Source organism: Sus scrofa, chromosome 10 (assembly GCF_054392235.1).
Source record: "Sus scrofa isolate SSC_HxYL_T2T_F1_AM1 chromosome 10, Sscrofa_HxYL_maternal_Yorkshire_Landrace_v2.0, whole genome shotgun sequence".
Lineage (NCBI taxonomy): Eukaryota > Metazoa > Chordata > Mammalia > Artiodactyla > Suidae > Sus > Sus scrofa.
Genome location: NC_139392.1, coordinates 79861213 through 79881940, shown reverse-complemented (window position 1 = coordinate 79881940; position 20728 = coordinate 79861213). Strand labels below are relative to the sequence as shown.

Genomic DNA, 20728 nt, shown 5'->3' with positions numbered 1-20728 from the left:
TAAATGGTCTTATTTGACACCATAGTGTATTTTGGGGAAACCTCTCCAAGTCTTAAAAATACATGTCCTGTTGAAGTTGGCTTGGGTCATACTTTATTATGGTTCAGACATTAATTTCTTTTTAGAATTGTATTATCTGATGATATGTTTTATGCACTCAATTTCTAGTTAGTTGATAATTTTATTCATTATACACTTGTAGATTGCCATTTATGTAATTTAGTCTTTCATGAAAAAGTGGTACTGTCTTATCAGCTATTTTCATCTGGGAAAAGGACCAGATAGATGTCAAAGTTGCTGGGAGTGTTCATTGGCTGATACTTCTTGAGGGCACATCTGCTCTCCTAAAGTGTCCTTTTCAAGGCCTACTGTGTCATGTTGGCAGGGCTGAATGATAGTCCATGTGATGTTCTTGTGGACAGTTAGAATGGCCCAAAGCTCACTAACTCATGTAGGATTGTCCTTTACCTTTTACGTCCCAGCTCCTGCATCACATTCCTTAAGATATGTTTATTTTCAGTAGAAAAGGAAGACAAATCTCTTTTTACACTTTTGTTACAGGAATCAGTTAAATATTGGTGAGGAGATTTTAAGACTGAAGTGGAATCTGCTTTTTCTTGCCCCCTGGCCTCAGTGTCCTTGGAGATTCTTCCTATCTTCTGGGAATTTTGAATCTAAGGGGAAATCCTACTAGGACTATTGAGGTCTTTGTTGATGTTTTCATGTTTGTATTGTTTGTAAAAATTAGATTACATTAAGAAAAATATCAGTTCATGTTTTGAAGTAAGGTAGGTTAGATAGTAAACTTGATCTTGACTTCTGAAGATAACTATAAAATCCAGATTTGTGTAAAGTACTTGCAAGGTTTTGTTTCATTTCATTTTTGTTTTTTGTTTTGTTTTGTTTCTCTACCCTAAGACTTGCTACATTTGTGATGAACAAGGAAGAGAAAGCAAGGCAGCCACTGGTGCTTGCATGACATGTAATAAACATGGATGTCGACAGGCTTTCCATGTGACCTGGTAAATATGTTTCCATCATTGTACAGAACTTAAATTGGAAATACCTTCTATACTTAGGTACCCAAATATTTAAAGTAAATTCTACTGGGGTAGATTCTATGTTTGTTTTTACTTATTTATAATGAAGATATTTCTAATAATTGAGAATATTTGCCAGAGTGCATTTCCAGTAGATGGACCCTGGTTCTAGTGTCTTATTCTGTTACGTTTTGTTTAAAATATTTGTGCTTAGGAGTCCTGTGGTGGCCTCCTTAACAGGAGTTTAAGGATCTGGTGTCACTGCTGTGACATGGGTTTAATCCCTGGCTCAGGAGCTTCCGTGTGCAGCAGGCACGACCAAAACAAACAAACAAAAAATGTGTTTGTTACCTACCATTTGATTTATTAGGATTAAAAGAGTTAATGTAGATAAACTTAGTGCCTGAAATACTAGCAAGGATTTAATGAATGATAGTGTTTTTACACTGTCTGTATTTCAAGAGGGAAGAAAGCAGCAGTTGCCATCATCAGTGGTACAGTGGTTATTCCTTAAAAAAGTTACTTAGATTTGGAGTTCCTGTCATGGCTTAGTGGTAGTGAACCTGACTAGGATCCGTGACGATGTGAGTTCGATCCTTGGCCTTGCTCAGTGGGTTAAACATCTGGCGTTGATGTGAGCTGTGGTGTAGGTCGCAGACACAGCTTCGATCTGGCGTGGCTGTGGCTGTGGCTGTGGCATAGGCTGGCAGCTGTAACTCCGATTCGACCCCCACCCTGGGAACTTCCATATGCTCAGTTGTGGCTCTAAAAAGAAAAAAAAATGTTACTTAGATTTTTTTTTTTTTTTTGAGCTTAAAATTTCAAGAGCAAAAATTATTCTAAAACCAACATTCATCATAATAGACAGCAGCTAAAAATAAAAGGGGAATAATTCATGTATTTATAAATTTTAAGGACTGTTCTACATTTAGCAGCCAAAATGACTTTTTTTTTGTATTTCCTGAACTTTTAGTATGTGGATTTATCAAGCCTATTTTAGATTACTTTTGGGGAATGAAAAAGATTTTTGCTTTTTATGAATTCTCTTAATGTTGTAAATTTTCTAATGATGAAAGGCCTTTCTTATGTATGATATATATACTAGTACTGTAATTTTGTAATATTAAAATTGGAAAGTCAGATTGACAAGATGATTATAAACTTTAGCACTTTTGTTTTGTTTTTGTGTTTTCCTTAGCCACATTTGGGGCATGTGGAAGTTCTGGGCCAGGGACCGAACCTGCATCACAGGGAACTCCTCAGCACTTTGTGTTTTTTAAATATATGAACATCGTAGCTTTAGTTTCCCTTCCTTGCCTTCTTTCTTTGTTCCTTCCTCCCTCCTTTATCTCCCTTTGTCTCTCTCTCTTAAATTTTATGGCTACATCCACAGCATATGGAAGTTCCTGGGTCAGGGATTGAACCTAAGCACCCCTACCGTGACCTGAGCTGGCAGGAACGCTGAGGTTTCAATTCCATTTCTTCCATTGTTTTTTTTTTGTTTGTTTGTTTGTTTGTTTGTTTTTGTTTTTTTCTTTTTTCTTTTTAGGGCTGTACCTGTGGCATATGGAAGTTCCCACGCTAGGGGTCCAATCGGAGCTATGGACCCCTACCGGCCTACATCATAGCCAGAGCAACGCAGGATCCTGAGCTGCATCTGCAACCTACACCACAGCTCATGGCAATGCCAGATCCATAACCCACTGAACAAGGCCTGGGATTGAACCTGTAACCTTATGGTTCCTTCTTGGACTTGTTTCTGCTGCGCCATGATGGGAACTCCCTGTTTTGTTGTTGTTGTTGTTTGTTTGTTTGTTTTTTTACTTTTTAGGGCTGTGTCTGTGGCATATGGAAGTTCCCAGGTTAGGGTTGAACTGGAATCCATCCTCATGGATACTTGTCGGATTCTTTTCCACTGCGCCATGATGGAACTCCCTCTTCCATTGTTTTTGACTGGAAAGAACAGCTTATGGTTTTCTTAACTGCTGTACTGTGCTATGACTTGAAACATTTTCTTTCTAACAATGTGTAATCTTCATGGATAAGTATCATCACATGTCATATCAGCCCTTTAGAGGCCTGACTTTTCCAATTGTATCTGTGATATAGATTGAAAAGTAAAATGAAGTGTTAAGTTTGGGGCAGTGGTGATATCATAAAGACATTTAATGTCTCTTTGTTTACTTAAATCATGAAATAATCTTCATCCTTATTAGAGATAGATTAACAGTTTATTTTAAAACATATATATAACTTAAAAAATATATCAGTCACACCATGGGGTGAAATTTTCTTGGTCTCAAGGAAAGAATAAAGCCTAGAATAAAGCATTTATTTTTTCCTTTTCTCTTAGGTGTAAAGTCTTCTTAGAAACTTTACGGGCTTGGAAGTGAATTTTTATTTATTTTTTTGGCTGTGCCTTCTGCATGTGGAAGTTCTTGGGCCAGTTATCAAACCCATGCCACAGCAGTTACCCAAGCCAGAGAGGTGACAGTGCTAGATCCTTAACCCACTGAGCCATAGGGAACTCCTTAATTTTTTTACATATATACATTGTGGTTTCAAATTTTATTGATATACTTGGTTTTTCTTTTCAGTGCTCAGTTTGCTGGACTACTTTGTGAAGAGGAAGGTAATGGTGCAGATAATGTCCAATACTGTGGCTACTGTAAATACCATTTTAGTAAGCTGGTAAGAATTTGTTTTTACTTTAAAAATGATAATTAGTTTTGACAATAGAGTTGAGTCTTTTATGGAAAGGGCACAATCAATAGCCATTCTTTTTTTGGGGTTGCTTTTGCTTGAGATTGTTTGCTTATCATGTTCTTTATTGGGAATTAAAAGCTCTAGCAATTTTAAAATATTTTGTTTTGCTTGGGTTCATTTATAAAGGTGAATATTCCAAAACATTTTAATTTAGAATATATGTTACTAGTTAATAGTAAATGTTGGTTATATGTTTAGCAGAAAGAAAGTGTAAAGAATTTATAATTTTCCATTGCTTTCAGGTAATTTGAATTTTGACATTTGATTATATATTTTGTGATTTTCTATCATTTGTTTCTCATTTTTTGCTTTATTAGTATTATCCATTTTATTATTTATTTTCATTTTTTATTTACTTGGAGATAAGTAGCACTGAAATAAGACCCTTGTTAACTTCTTGGTTAAAGATCTTGAGAAAAATATATTTAAATATGACTTTGGGACTATTTTAGTTTCATCAGTCTTTATTGTTACACAGTAGCATGGATGATTAAGGCAGCAATATTTGATCAACCATTATATATTTTGTGTTCCTATTTCTTTGAAAGATCAGTATTTCTTTAATGCCCCAGGTGTCTGTTTCTCAGCATTTGTGCTAACAATCAGATTTGTAGACTGAAAGTTTAATTCTTCTTTGTTTTTCTTTAGTGTCTTATTATTATTTTTATTGTTACCTTTCCTTTGTGAGTAGGGCTTTTTCTTTCTTTTTATCATTAGGGGCCCTTTTCTTATGAAATGAGCAGCTCATTACTCCAATAATCTGGTTCATTCATATGAAATATTTAAGAGTGTGTGTGTGTGTGCATGTATGTGTAGTTTGATACTGAAGACTTTGATTTTAATGACTGACAAAGAACCTAGAAGTGTTCTAAGAAATTTTGAAAAAGTAAAATTGAAAATTTGCTTTTGGAAGTTAAAAGCATATTGGAATCTTCATTTTTTAAATGAGAGATGGTAATAGATAAAATCTAGAAATAACAAAAATGGAATTTGAAGTTTTATATAAACAATATTTTTTCATTGTTAGCTATTAATATGCTGTTTTCTCTTTTGCTAATTGGGAAAAAAGTCCGTTTAATAATTTTTGTCTTTCTTTGTCTTTTTAGGGCCACACCTGCGGCATATGGAAATTCCCAGGCTAGGGGTCCAATTGGAGCTACAGTTGCCTGCCTACGCCACAGCCACAGCGATGCCAGATCTGAGCCACATCTGTGACCTACACCACAGCTTTTGGCAACACTGGATCCTCAATCCACTGAACGAGGCCAGGGATCAAACCCTCAACCTCATGATTTCTAGTCGGATTCATTTCCACTGTGCCACAACCGGGACTCCTGTTTAATAATTTTATAAGATTGTATAAGCTGTATGTTTGCATGGGATTTGAACATCTTTTTATAGTCATTTTTATCTAGTTAAAACTAGTTATGATATCATCAAGTTTTAACCTCTCAGATAACTCTCACTGTCTTTATTATGAAACCGTGTAAGTATTCTAAATAGAAATATGTAATGCTTTGAAAAATGCATGGGTCTAATACTGACATTTCCTTTCATTCTTTTTCCATATGAACTGCAGAGACAAATATTTAGAAAACTGTATGCCTTAATGCTGAAAGTATGAGATTGAAAGGCTTCTAGCTTTTCTTCATGGCATGAAGTAGCTCTTCAGATATTTTCTTTTCTTGTAGACTTGTCATCCTTCTTCAATATGGCATTCTCTGTTTTTGGTTGAAACATCTTTTGTTTTTTTTAAAGCACGCATTGAAAATTATAGTTGATCTCTTTAATGAGGTGGTTTTGTGATAAAATGACAAATAAGCTACTGCTTATTTGAAAATATAGTTTATTTTCACATATTTTAGTAAATGTACAAAAATATGGCATTAAGGTTAAAGTTAGGGTTAGATTTTCCTTTACAATGAAGTAGATAATATATGGATGGTGTCTGAATTGGATTATATAATTTGAAATAGCCTTTTTTTTCCTTCGGTGGACATTTTTAAATACTTCACACTTGAATTGGTTTAAACCTGACAAAAAGATTATTTAAAAAATTTTATATACATATACCTATATGTATATATATTTTCTTTTTTAGAAAAAGAGCAAACGGGGATCTAATAGGTCATATGATCAAAGTTTAAGTGATTCTTCCTCTCACTCTCAGGATAAACATCATGAGAAAGAGAAAAAAGTAAGTGGATTTGTTGTTGCTAAATATGTAGCACATCTACTTAATAGATTTTTTTTTTCCTTTTTTAGATAAAATTAAGTTCTTGATAGCTGAATGAAGACATTGAAATACTGAGAAAATTGACTAATACAGTGTATTAAGTCAAAGAGTAGGTTTAAAATAATATGCCATATTTGTGAATATGATTGTACCCATTTCAACTGAAAATCTGAAATATTGAAAACTTGATTGAAAGCCTGAGAGGGATTTCTTGCATGTGGTCATCTTTTGAAATCTTTAAGTGATTTTAGCAGTAATGGTTTGTTGCTATATATTAGTAACTGATTATTTCACATGTAAGTAAAAATCCTATCAGCCTTTCCTCTTTGTAATTTTGAAGTTCTATAAATTCTTTACTGTTTTTCCCCCCAAAGGTGCTAATGGTTTATTATTACTTTTTAACAACAAAATGTCATACTATTTGATTGAGAATATTTTGTTTTTTAATTAAAACACTAAAAGTTTACCTAATACTAATCTGTCTTCTTCTGACTTACCTGTTTTCTGCTTACATTTTTACTTATTGTAAAGGATATGAATAATTTTTAGTAAGCTAATTATAAGTACTGTAGAATCGTTCATAGGACATATTGCCCACATAGGAAAAGGATACTACTATGAATTTTTTTTAATAAAGTGAAGATAAAAAGGACATTTTTAATTTGAAAAGAATATTAAACAGTGGGTATAAACTAGTTTGGAGACTATTTCTACAGTTTTTATTGAAAACCAAATCTTTTAGCATTTTCATGTTCGTAAATACTTAGAATTTAGGAGCATGATTGAAATGCTAATGTTATTTAAAAAATTTGAATTTGGTTAGAATTTGTTTTTCAAGATAAACTTTTTTTTTTTTTTTTTTTTTTTTTTGGTCTTTTTGCCATTTCTTGGGCCGCTCCCGCGGCATATGGAAGTTCCCAGGCTAGGAGTTGAATCGTAGCTGTAGCCACCGCCTACTCCAGAGCCACAGCAACTCGGGATCCGAGCCACGTCTGCAACCTACACCACAGCTCATGGCAACGCCGGATTGTTAACCCACTGAGCAAGGGCAGGGATCGAACCCGCAACCTCATGGTTCCTAGTCGGATTTGTTAACCACTGCGCCATGACGGGGAACTCCACGATAAGTGTTTTAAAAGCTTTAGTTTTTTGTTTTGAGATTAATTTTCCAATTATGGCTGAAATAATTATAACTTTATATTCTTTAGAACATTTGTTACATTTACATATTTTTGGTAGATCTTAGGCTTAGGCAGCAAGTACATACATTCATTTTACATTCTTTAATGAAATGGTTTTGTGAGAGTGAGAAAGGTAGAGTGACTGTCTATTGTTTGGATTGTTGATGGAAAAAGGGCAGGTTTGGTGTAATTAGCACTGTTTATAACAAACATCTTGAGATTTTATTTAAGCTTTTAAATCCGTGAATGAAGAATTCTTAGTAGGGCTTTTAAATTGTGAAGATGGAAATCATACCAATGATGGTCCTTTTTAATATATAATTACTTATCTTTTTATTAAGGTATATTTATTTCATAATGTTATGCCAATTTCTGCTATATAGTTAAGTGACCCGGTCGTATACTTATATATACAAACATACACCCATATATACACATTTCTTTTCTTAGATTATTTTCCGTCATGGTGTACCCCTAGAGATTGGCTATAGATCCCTGCGCTGTTTAGTGGGGCCTCATTGCCTATCCAATCTAAATGTAATAGTTTGTATCTACTAACCCCAAACTCCCAGTCCATCCCATTCTTTCTCCTCTCCCCTCTGGCAGCCGCAAATCTGTTCTTCTGTCTGTGTGTCTGTTTCTTCTCTGTAGATAGGTTCGTTTGTGCCATAATTTAGATTCCACATATAAGTAATAACATATGGTATGTGTCTTTCTCTTTCTCTTCATTTAGTATGAGAATCTCTAGCTGCATCCATATTGATTGTTGCAAATGGCATGATTTTGTTCTTTCTATGGCTGAGTAGTATTCCCTTGTATATATGTACCACATCTTCTTAATCCGTTCATCTGTCAATAGACATTTAGATTGTTTCCATGTCTTGGCTGTTGTGAATAGTACTGCTATGACATGCAAGTGCATGTGTCTTTTTGAATGAAAGTTCTGTCTGGATATATGCCCAGGAGTGGGATTGCTGGATCATACGGTAGTTCTATATTTTGTTTTCTGAGGTACTTCCATACTGTTTTCCATGGTGGTTGTAGCAGTTGACATTCCCACCAACAGTGTAGGGGGGTGGTTCCCTTTTCTGCACACCCTCTCCAGCATTTCTAATTTGTAGACTTACTAATGATTGACATTCTGACCAATGTGAGGTGGTACCTCATTGTAGTTTTGATTTGCATTTCTCTAGTATTTAGTGATGTTGAGCATTTTTTCACATGTCTCCTGGCCATCCATATGTCTTCTTTGGAGAAATGTCTATTTAGGTTTTCTGCACATCTTTTGATTAGACTGTTTGGTTTTCTTATTGGATTTTTGGCCTTTTTTTTTTTTTTTTTCTTTCTTTTTTCTTTCTTTTTTTCTTTTTTAGGGCCACACTTGGGCATATGGAGGTTCCCAGGCTAGGGGTTCAGTCAGAACTGAAGCCGCCAGCCTACAACACAGCCACAGTAACATGGGATCTGAACCGTGTCTGTGACCTACACCACAACTCACAGCAATGCTGGATACTTAACCCATTGAGCAAGGTCAAGGATTGAACCCCAGTACTCATGGATGCTAGTCAGAGCCATGATGGGAACTCCTGGTTTTTGTTGTTGAGTTGTATGAGTTGTTTGTATATTTTGGAGATTAAGCCCTTGTCATTTGTACCGTTTGCAACTATTTTTTCCCATTCCATAGGTTATGTTTTTGTTTTTTTTTAATGGTTTCCTTTACTGTGAAAATCTTGTAAGTTTGATTAGGATCCGTTTGTTTGTTTTTATTTCTGTTGCCTTGTGAGACTGACCTAAGAAAACATTTGTAAGGTTTATGTCAGAGAATGTTTTGCCCTTGTTCTCTCGTAGGAGTTTTTTGGTGTCATGTCTTAGTTTAAGTCTTTAGGCCATTTTGAATTTATTTTTGTGCATGTTGTGAGGGTGTGTTCTAGTTTCACTCATTTACATGCAGCTGTCCAGTTTTGCCAGCACCACTTGCTGAGGAGTCTTGTCTTTTTCCCATTTTGTATTCTTGCCTCCTTTGTTGAAGATGGACTATAGATGTGTGGGTTAATTTCTGGGTTCTCTATTCTGTTCCATTGGTGTGTATGTTTGTTTTTGTACCAGTAACACACTGTCTTGATTACTGTAGCTTTGTAATGTCTGAAGTCTGGGAGTGATATGCTTCCTGCTTTGTTTTTCTTTTCCTAAGGATTGCTTTGGCAATTCTGTGTCTTTTATGGTTCCATATAAACATTTGGATTATTTGTTCTAGTTCTATGAAAAATGTCATGGGTAATTTGACAGGGATCGCATTAAAACTGTAGACTGCTTTGGTTAGTATGACCATTTTTTAGTGATATTATTTCTTCCAGTTCAGGAGCATGGAATATCTTTCCATTTCTTCAAGTCCTCCTCAGTTTCCTTATTTAATGTTTTATAGTTCTCAGAGTATCAGTCTTTCATCTCTTTGGTCACATTTATTCCTAGGTATTAAGAGCATCAATTGTGTAGACCTGTTCAGTGACAAGCATTGCGGCCAGGCTTAGATCACAAAATGACTTCAGCCAAAAATGATTTCTCTTATGTCAAAAAAGCTATACCTGGCGCTCTTTCTCTGGGGACCCCCTACCCTTTCTGTTAACAACTTGCTCATCTGGATAATGAAGCAGAGAAAATAGATGTGGGCAGAATTCTAGGGGAGATTTTATTAGGCATGTTGGGTATTATTATAAGCAGATAAATTGTTTTCAAAAGTGTTGAAATTAGGGAATAAGGGCATACAGATTTGGAGGAACTCTTGGGGCAAGAGCCTGGAGGAACTCAGTGAGAATCCAAGAACAAGTAAGAGAGTGAGTCATCTACAAAGTTGTGAAGAAAGACTAGATCATAGTGGTTTAATATTTCATTGATTCTTTTGACATCAGTTGTTGGAAGACAGTTCTCCATGGGTCACTCACATTTGTACACATCTTGCACTACTTTTATTCCAGATTCTTTTCAAAGTTTTTATATAATGACCACCCTTGGGAAGTAGATGCACCATCTAGAGCAATAGCAGATTTGTGTATAGCCTTGGGAGTAGAGAGATAATATCTCTTTCTAGGGTAATTGGCAGGCATGCTTACTGTTCAGAATTGGGTTCCCTAAACCCAAGTTGTGTGTGCAAGTGTCCCCTGGCCCCTTTCAGGTTGTTCTGTCAGAATTGGAGCTTTGGGAACCAATGTAAAATGCTGACACTCTAGCTATTGTTGTTGCCATGAGTAATAAAACCCTTTATATCCAACCCAGGAGTCTTGTGTCTTCTTCCAGCACCCATGAAATTGGCAAGTTAATTGTTAGCTTACAAGTACTGGAAGATATTAAAGTTACCGAGGCTTGATTTGTAGCTGAGGATGTGATCAGTCTTAGAGAATGTTCTGTGTGCACTTGAGAAGAGTGTGTATTCTGTTACTTTTGGATGGAATGTCCTATAAATATCTTTTTTTTTTTTTTTTTTTTTTTTTGTCTTTTGTCTTTTATTTAGGGTTGCACCCACAGCATGTGGAGGTTCCCAGGCTAGGGGTCAAATTGGAGCTGTTGCTGCCAGCCTACACTAGAGCCACAGCAATGCCAGATCTGAGTCACATCTGAGACCTATACCACAGCTCACGGCAATGCCAGATCCCTTAACTCACTGAGTGAGGCCAGGGATCGAACCTGCATCCTCATGGTTCCTAGTCAGATTCGTTTCCAGTGTGCTACGAGGGGAACTCCCCTATAAATATCTATTAAGTCCATCTGGTCTAATCCTTCATTCAGGGCCTGTATTTCCTTATTGATTTTCTGTCTGGATGCTCTGTCCATTGCTGTAAGTGGGGTGTTAAAGTCCCCCACTATTATTGTGTTATTGTCTATTTCTCCTTTTGGGGTTGTTAGCCTTATATATTGTGGTGAACCTATGTTGGGTGCATAGATGTTTAAAATTGTTATATCTTCTTCTTGGATTGATCCTTTGATCATTATGTAGTGTCCTTCCTTGTCTCTTAAAATACTCTTCATTTTAAGGTCTATTTTGTCTGATATGAGTATTGCTACTCCAGCTTTCCTCTGATTCCCGTATGCATGGAATATTTTCTTCCATCCTCTCACTTTCAATTTGTGTGGGTCCTTAGAACGGAAGTGGGTCTCTTGAAGACAGCACATATATGGGTCTTGTTTTTGTATCCACTTGGCCAGTCTGTGTCTTTTGATTGGAGCATTTAGTCTGTTAACATTGAAGATAATTATTGATATGTATGTTCTTACTGCCATTTTAGTAACTGTTTTGGATTTGTTTATGTTGCTCTTTTTTCTTCTCTTCTTTGCTTGTTCTGTCCTGTTGTGGTTTGATGACTATATTTGAGTTGTTGTAGTTTGATGACTATATTTGAGTTGTATTATATTTGAGTTAATTTTTCTTATTAGTTTGTCAATTGTAGATTTTTGATTTGCAGTTGCTCTGAAGTTTTGATATAGGAGTCTATATATATATATAAGATTGTTAGTTGTTGGTCTCTTAATTGCAAGTGCATCTCCAATGTCCTGAATTTGTATCCTCTCTTCTCTCAATTTCTTTTCTTTTCTTTTTTTTTTTGTCTTTTTTTGCCTTTTTTTCTAGGGCTGCTCCTGCGGCATATGGAGGTTCTAGGCGTCTAATCGGAGCTATAGCCACTGGCCTATGCCAGAGCCACAGCAACGTGGGATCCGAGCCTCATCTGCATCCTATACCACAGCTCACGGCAACGTCGGATCCTTAACCCACTGAGCAAGGCCAGGGATGGAACCTGCAACCTCGTGGTTCCTAGTCGGATTTGTTAACCACTGAGCCACGACGGGAAATCCCTCTTCTCAACTTCTGATTTTGATAGCATAATTGTGTGTGGATGATTTCATATCTTTACTGTACATCTGCCTTTACTGGTTCATTTGTTGTGTTTTGTTTCTGGTTGCAGCCTTCTCTTTTCTGCTTAGAGAAGTTCCTTTAGTATTGTTGTAAAGCTGGTTTCGTGGTGATAAATTTTCTTAGTCTGTAGTTATCTGTAAAGCTTTTGATTTCTCCTTCACATCTCAATGAAAGCCTTGCTGGGTAAAGTAATCTTGGTTGGAGGTTTTTTCCTTTCATCATGTTAAGCATATCATGCCACTCCCTTCTGGCCTGCAGAGTTTCTGTTGAAAAATCTGCTGATAACCTTACCTGGTTTCCCTTGTATGTCATTTGTTTCTTTTCCCTAGCTGTTTTCCGTATTTTCTCTCCATCTTTAATTTTGGTTTAATATGTGTCGTGGGGAGTTCCTCCTTGGGTTTATTTTATATGGTACTTGTTGCACTTCCTGGATTTGAGTGAGTGATTCCTTTCCCATGTTAGGGACACTTCTGGCTATTATCCCTTTGAATATTTTTTTCTGTCCCTTTCTCTCTCTCTTCTCCTTCTGGCACCCCTATAATACAGATGTTGGTGTGTTTAACATTGTCCCAGAGTTCTCTGAGACTGTCTTCATTTCTTTTCAATCTTTTTTCTCTTTTCTGTTCTACATCAGTGATTTCCACTAATCTGTCCTTCACCTTGCTTACTGTTTCTTCTGCCTCCCGTATTCTGTTGTTTGCTGCTTCTAAAGAATTTTTTATTTCGGTTATATGTATTTTGCATCTCTTCTTGCTTAAGTTTTACATCTCTTTGCTCAGTGTTTCCTGTATGTTGTCCATCTTTGCCTCCCGTTTATTTCCAATGTCTTGCATCCTCTTCAGCATCAACAGTCTAAAGTCTTTTTCCTGGAGGCTGAGAATCTCCTGCTCACTTAGCTGATTTTCTGGGGACTTTTCTTTCTCCCTCATCTGAGTTATAGTTCTCTGTGTTTTCATTTTTATCGGTTTTTGGTGTGGTGACCTTTTTACAGGTAATAGAGTTGTAGCCTCTGTTCCTTCTGGTGTCTGCCCCCCTTGTGGCTGAAGTTGGTAGGGGGGCTTGCTGTAGACTTCCTGATGGGAGGGACTGATGCCTGCCCACTGGTAGATGGAGCTGATTCCTAACCCTTTGGTGGGTGGGGCTTTGTCTCTGGGTGAGATTGGAGGGGCTGTGTGTGGGGGGTGGGGTTGGGGGGGTCCTTTAGGCAGTCAGTTTACTGATGGGTGGGGTTGTGATCCTATCTGGATTATTGTTTGGCCTGGGGCTTCGCAGACTGATGGGTGGGGCCAGATTTTCCCAAAATGGCCACCTCCAGAGAAACACAGCTTGATGAATATTCCCAAGAGCTTTGCCTCCAAGGCCCTTCACCCACAACAAGCCACATTCACCCCTGATTTCCCAGGAGATCCTCCAAGAACTGCAGTCAGGTCCGACTCAGATTCCTAGGGGGCTTTGCTTTGCCCTGGGACCCAGTCCTCGTGAAAATCTGTATGCGCCTTTTAAGAATGGGGTCTCTGTTTCCCCCAGTCCCGTGGAGCTCCTGTGCAGAAGCCCCACTGACCTTCAATGCCAGATGCTCTGGGGGCTCTTTCTCCCAGTGCCTGATCCCCAGGCGTGGGGACTTGATGTGGGGCTCAGACCTCTCACTCCTCTAGGTGAGCCTGTCTGAACCAGTTACTTTCCAGTCTGTGGAGTTTCCCACCCAGGAGGTATGGGGTTGCTTATATCATGTAGTCACCCCTCCTACCTCTTGATGTGGCCTCTTCTGTGTCTTCTGGAGTAGGATATCTTTTTGAAAGTTTCCAGTCCATTTGCTTGAAGGTAGCTCAGCATTTGGTTGTAAATTTTGCTGTTTTTAGGAGAGAAGTTGAGCTCTAGTCCTTCTATTTTGCCATCTTAATCCTGTCTCTCCAGTACTGGAAGATACTAGACCTTTCATAATTTTTGGCACAAGATGGAATTTAAGGCATTGTCAAGGAGAATCTAAGTGAAAGCCATTTGAAATGAGCATATTTGGTGACTCTGAAGTTTGTCCACGTAGGATTGGCCTTATCTGTTTAACACACCGTCTTTTTGTCAGGACTGTTGGGATGCTATGGTTGAAGGTCTTAGCAAGGTCACATGGAGTAGGGAGGGAGTTACCCAAAGAAAAATAATGGTCAGACAAAAACAAGGGATACGTATTAGTAAATGATGGAGCTAGGATTTACGACCAAGTGTGCCTGACTCCAAAATCCATGGTTTTTTGGGCGTTTTTTAGGGCAGCACCCGTGGCACATGGAGGTTCCCAGGCTAGGGGTCAAATTGGAGCTACAGCTGCCAGCCTACACCACAGCCACAGCCATAGCCACAGCAGATCCGAGCCTCGTCTGCGACCTATACTCATGCTCATGGCAACGCCAGATCCTTAACTCAGAGCAAGACCAGGGATTGAACCTGCAACCTCATGGTTCCTAGTCAGTTTCATTTCCGCTGTGCCACGATGGGAATTCCTACAGTATGTGGTTTAATTTCCTTTTCCATAGATGAAGAAATACAGAACTGAACGTTTAATTGAATTTAATAAATGTTTATGAAGTATCTCTTGAATTCAAGACACCATGCTTCAAGGAAAATAGTTTAAAAATAGGAAGGGTCCCTTTGAAGTTAGTTTGTCCAGAGTTATTTGGAGGCATAATAGTGAGAGAGCCCAGTTTGTGTTTTTTAACTTCTTTTGTTCTTTTTACTTTACTTTTTTGTGAGTGTGTTTATAGTAAGTAAATATGTGTGCCTTCTCCAAAAAACTATTTAACTACTGTATTTCATCTAATCTGATTCGTTACTGATTTGTAAAATTGATCTTTATTTTACACACCATTAAGAAAAAGGATGCCAAATTAACTATGACATAGGATTATTATAATATATACCCCAAATTTAGAGATTTAAGTAAGTTTTTGAGAAGCTACTATATAAAGCATGTCAAGGTATAAGCGAACCCAGGTTTCGCTGCTTGCTGCTCATATGCCAATAATTTGAGAGGCAAGTATCAGTAAAAAGGAAAGGTGCTTTAATCAGAAAAACCGGCAATCTGAGGAGACAGTGCACTCAAGTCCAGAGGCAAACTCCAAAGATTTTTCTCGGCCATGGTAGTTTTTAAAAGGAAAAATGGGGGAAGAATCTCAGTGAATCATGGAGGTAGGGGGTAGGGTTCTGCATCATTGTCCGTTGAGTGCAGACTGGCTGACTCTTCCTTTAGACGCTACCTTGCCTCCGTCTTCCTGCAGGATTGATAAGGGGGCTATTGAGGATAGAGAGCTAGTCATTTTTTAGCTGGTTAATTCTTCATTCTTTCTTCTTTCTTAATTTGCATGAAAAAAAATCAACAGGTTAGGAATTCCTGTTAAGGATTCAGCATTGTCACGCAGTTGCTCAGGTTGCTGCTGTGGTATGGCTTCAATCCTTGGCCTGGGTAGGTATGGCCCCCCATCCCCCTGAAAAAGGAATCACCAGATTAGACATTCAGGAGAGCATAATTCAGGAGTTAGTTTCATTTGCTTAGTGATCTCATTCCTATAATACATTCCTTTGAGGTTAGATGGGAACAGAAATAGGCAAACAAGAAAGGGGCAAAAGAACTGCTTGAAATTCATATCTTTTTACCTAGTAAGTATTAGACATAAACTTTAAGGTGATATCACTGTAGTAGTTAAGGTTTACAAATTAAATATTTGAATAAAATGTAACATCTAAAGAATGGATTATTATTTTGTGCCTCAGTTTTCTCATTGCATCAAGATGATATAATGGCTCAACCTCATAAGGTTGTAAAAATCAAATGAATTAATACATGTAAAATGCTTTGGCATATATTAAAATGCTAACTGAAAATCCAGTTGTTTAGACAGAATAGCATCTTAGTGTTAATGTTATTAATTGTACATTTAAGATCATGATCAAGAGCTTTTCAATATAAGTGAAAGATGCAGTATACAAAAGTATGTACTTAGTATACTCTTTTTTTTTTTTTTTTTTGTCTTTTTAGGGCTGTATCTGTGGCATATGGAGTTTCCCAGGCTAGGGGTTAAATCAGAGCTGTAGCCCCAGCCTACATCACAGCCACAGCACTCCAGGATCTGAGCCTCGTCTGTGACCTACACCACAGCTCATGGCAACATGGGATCCCTAACCCACTGAACAAAGGCAGGGATTGAACCTGCATCCTCATGGATACTAGTTGGATTCCTTAACCTCTGAGCCATGATAGGAATTCCGGTATACTCCTATTTTTACTTAAGATTTCTATATAAAATGTTGGGAGAAAGTTCAAGGTTAATAATCATGGTCGTACCATATTTATTTTTTTAATTGCTTTTTCTAAATATGTTTCAGAGTTTGTTTTTGTTTTTGGTTGCATGTGGGGCATGTGCAAGTTCCAAGGCCAGGGGTTGAACCCATGCCACAGCAGCAAGCTGAGCCGCTGCAGTGACAATGCTGGATCCTTAAGTTGCTACACCACAAAGGAACCCCTCTTTACTCTTCTTTTAATCAATCCTCAGGCTTTCTACTTTTCATGACATTGACATTTTTGAAGATTCCTTACTAGTTGTGCCTCAACAGGAATTTGCCTTGATTAGATTTATATTAATTATACTTGATAGAAATATCATGTGTTGTGTATTGTCATCATAAATTTTTTTTTTTTTTCTATCATCATACCATATTCTTTTAGTAAGGCTGGCGTTTAGAAACCATTTCTCTTTGGTGTGACTCTCTTACCCTAGAACAGACCCTCGCCTGAAGGGTTAATTTGAGACATCACCTCAGTCCTTAGAGTGGGCCTCTTGCATTTATTTAGTATTGGCCAGTGTAAAACTCATTCTTGTTTCAGCTGCTGTTCTCAGATTGGCCTTTAGTGCCTTGTAGTTTTCTGCTATTGATGATTTTGGGTTTTCTTGTTGCGTCCTTCTGGTGTCACAAATGCTGTTACCACACAGATCTTGTAGTTTTTTGTTCAACCTTCTTGTATTTTGGGGTTCATGGAAATACTTTGACACTTAGTTTTGTTGTAAAATGTTATTCTGTGTGTATTTGGTTTTCCTAAGTTGTCTGTTTTTATATGGGGATTCAGAGAGATTGAGAAAATACTCTGTTGCCACCATCTTCTCTTTCTTACTGTGTTAATTTCTTCCTTATTATTTAAAAGGGATTTACTGCAGCTGCAGAAATTGTCCAGCCAGGGATCTAACCTGAGTCATCAGTTGCAATGCTGAATCCTTAACTTCTAGGCCACCAGGGAACTCCCTTAATCATTTTTTTTTTAAAAACAGCCACACCTGCAACATATGGAAGTTTCTTGGCTAGGCATTGAATTAATGCTATAGTTGGAGCCTATGCCACAGCCATGGCAACACTGAATCCGAGCTACATTTGCAACCTATACCACAGCTTATGGCAACTCCAGATCCTTAACCCACTGAATGAGGTTACGGACAATGGCTGCATCCTCACAAAGACAATGTTGGGTTCTTAAGCTGCTGTGCCACATTGGGAACTCCTCTTTTTTTTTTTTTTTTTGGTCTTTTTGCCTTTTCTAGGGCCGTGACCACGGCACATGGAGGTTCCCAGGCTAGGGGCCTAATTGGAACTACAGCCGATGGCCTATGCCACAGCCACAACAACGCGGGATCCGAGCCATATCTGCAACCCACACCACAGCTCACGGCAATGCCGGATCCTAAACCCACTGAGCAAGGCCAGGGATCGAACCCGCAACCTCATGGTTCCTAGTCGTATTCGTTAACCACTGTGCCATAATGGGAACTCTAGGAACTCCTCTTAACCATTTTTAAGTGTGTAGTTTCAGTGGCATTAAATACATTTATATTATTGTGTACCCATCACTGTCATCCATATGCAGAACTCTTTTTATCTTGCATATCCCAAACTCTGTAGCCATTAAGTAATAACTCCCCCATCCCCTATACCCCCCCACCCCTGGCAGTCACCGTTCTACTTCTGTTTTTAGGAATGCAACTATGCTAGATTCCTCATATAAGTGGAATAGTCTGTTGTATGTCTATGCTACATTTTGCTTATTCATTTATCTGTTGATGGACACGAGTTGCCTGCATGTTCCAGCTGTTGTGAATGAATTATGCTGCTTTGAATATGGGTGAGCATACAAGTATCTCTTCAAACCCTGCTTTTAAATTCTTTTGCGTATATACCCAGAAGTGGAATTGCTGGATCACAGGGTGATTCTGTGTTTAATTTCTGAGGAACTGCTATAATATTTTCTCCAACGCTGCACCATTTTACATTTCCACCTAACAAGGGTTCCATTTTCTCCACATCCTTACGAACACTTTTTTTTCCCTATTTTTGCTCTTCTCAGCATTCTTTCATTATGGTAAGTTATTTGGTCTTTGACTCTTTTTATCTTTTTGTCAGATAAGCTTTGCGTACCAATTATTGTCTTGTAGTTACAGTGGAGGAAAAATGGAGTATTGAAATGTAAATTTTTATTGATGTAAATTTTTATTGAAGTTCTAGACTAGACCTTACTGTGCAGTAAGACTTTCTGAATTGATGGAAATGTTCTGTAACTGTGTTGTTTAATACAGTAGCTGCTAGACACACCACCTATTGAGCACTTGAAATGTGTTAGCCTTAGGCAATGAATATTTATTGATTTATTTATTTAGTCTTTTTAGGGCCGCATCTGCAGCATATGGAGGTTCCCAGGCTAGGGGTTGAATCCGAGCTGTAGCCACTCGCCTACATCACAGCCACAGCAACGCCAGATCTGAGCCCTGTCTGTGACCTATACCACAGCTCACGGCATCACTGGATCCTTAGCCTACTAAGCGAGGCAAAGGATAGAACCTGCGTCCTCATGGTTATTAGTCATATTCGTTTCCACTGAGCCCTGACAGGAGCTCCAATAATGAGTATTTAATTTAATTAAGTTTAAATAACCACATGTGACAATACCATATTGGACAGCATGGCCCTAGAAAAAAATGAGAGCCTGGTTGTTCTGTTAATGAATTTTGGATAAGTATCAGTGTTGTTTTGTATAAGTTATGAAGTATTTTTTATTCAGTTATTTTGTGAACTCATTTACTTCATCATGAAGTGAATAACTCTCAAATATGGGAATCTAATGGGCACTAAAGTTTGAGGTTCAACCGGTAATAGATAATGAATTACTTTGTACTAAGTCTTCCAAGTAACCAGTAGACTAGAAAGTTTTTGTGATTAAAAATTATGGGCCTAATAATTATTTTTTATTCTTTTTTTTAAATTTTTATTTTTTTATTTTTAGGGCCACACCTGAGGCATATGGAGGTTCTCAGGCTAAGGGTCCAATCGGAGCTGCAGCTGCCAGCCTGTACCACCCACAGCCACAGCAGTGTCAGATCTGAGCTGTGTCTGAGACTTACACCACAGCTCTCAGCAATGCTGGATCCTTAACCCCCCCAAGCGAGGCCAGGGATCAAACATGAAACCTCATGGTTCCTAGTTGGATTTGTTTCCGCGACAACCCCAACAGGAACTCCTAATAGTTTATTCTTAATCGATGAACTATTAGGTGAATCTGCTTAGAGGAGCGTTACCTATTATGATTTCAGTCACTCAGTTGTCATTTTTTACTTACTAAATTGTTGTACAGTCCTTTTTTTTGTGTGTGTGTCTTTTTGCCTTTTCTAGGGCCGTACCCACAGCATATGGAGGTTCCCAGCCTAGGGGTCCAATTGGAGCTGTAGCCACCGGCCTGCACCAGAGCCACAGCAATGCCAGATCTGAGCTGCGTCTGAGACTTACACCACAGCTCACGGCAATGCTGGATCCTTAACCCACTGAGCAAGGCCAGGGATCAAACCTGCAACCTCATGATTCCTAGTCAGATTCATTAACCACTGAGCCACAACAGGAACTCCTGTACAGTCCTATTTTTAACAGAAGTAAAAACTATGGTATAAAAGTTTAACTGCCTGTGCAAATGAGTAGTTAAAAACATTGAGCCGAATGTGAACTCACATAATCTGGCTACTGAATCCATGCTCTAACCACTGTATTATGCTGTTTAAGTATGTTAGCCAGGATCAGGGTAAAAGTAATGGAGTCTAAACTGAGTTTGATAGCAGTATGAATGGGAAGATGTGGGAAATGATACTCAAGGGGCTGAAGCAATAAAATCTGTAAGGTCTGGGATCTGACCTAGTAATAGATATTGAGCATCTTTCCATGTGCCTACTGGTTATCTGTATGTCTTCTTTGGAGAAATGTTTTTTTAGGTCTTCTGCCTGTTTTTTAATTAATTGGGTTTTTTGTTTTTGAGTTGCCTGAGCTGTTTATTTTGGAGATTAAGCCCTTGTCAGTTGCATAGTTTTGAAGGGAAGCTCTGAACTGAGATATATATGAAGCCAACAGCTTTGTATCAGACAACAAAATGGAGGTAGCTGCTACTTTTTAATGTAAATATGAGCTGCTGCTGGGGCCAATCCAGTTGTGTGGTTTTTTTTTTCCCTCCAGTTGTGTTCTTGAATATACCATTTCCATCTGACAAGTGAGGAATTTTGGACTCTTCCCACGTTGTTGGTTGTTAAGTCTGTCT

General features: G+C 37.9%; 1 protein-coding gene across 50 annotated transcripts in view; it reads left to right on the top strand.

Moving 5' to 3' along the window:
• Window positions 1–20728, top strand: part of MLLT10 (MLLT10 histone lysine methyltransferase DOT1L cofactor) — a 244119-nt gene that overhangs the window by 111557 nt on the left and 111834 nt on the right. For 21 of the 50 annotated variants that reach the window (XM_084980347.1, XM_021064926.2, XM_084980341.1 and 18 more), the window contains 3 exons: window positions 919–1022; window positions 3638–3731; window positions 5908–6003. In XM_084980347.1, coding sequence (XP_084836473.1) covers window positions 919–1022; window positions 3638–3731; window positions 5908–6003 — 294 coding nt within the window. The remainder of the gene's footprint in view (window positions 1–918; window positions 1023–3637; window positions 3732–5907; window positions 6004–20728) is intronic. The other 29 variants (XM_084980363.1, XM_084980336.1, XM_084980366.1 and 26 more) reach the window with 3 other exon arrangements.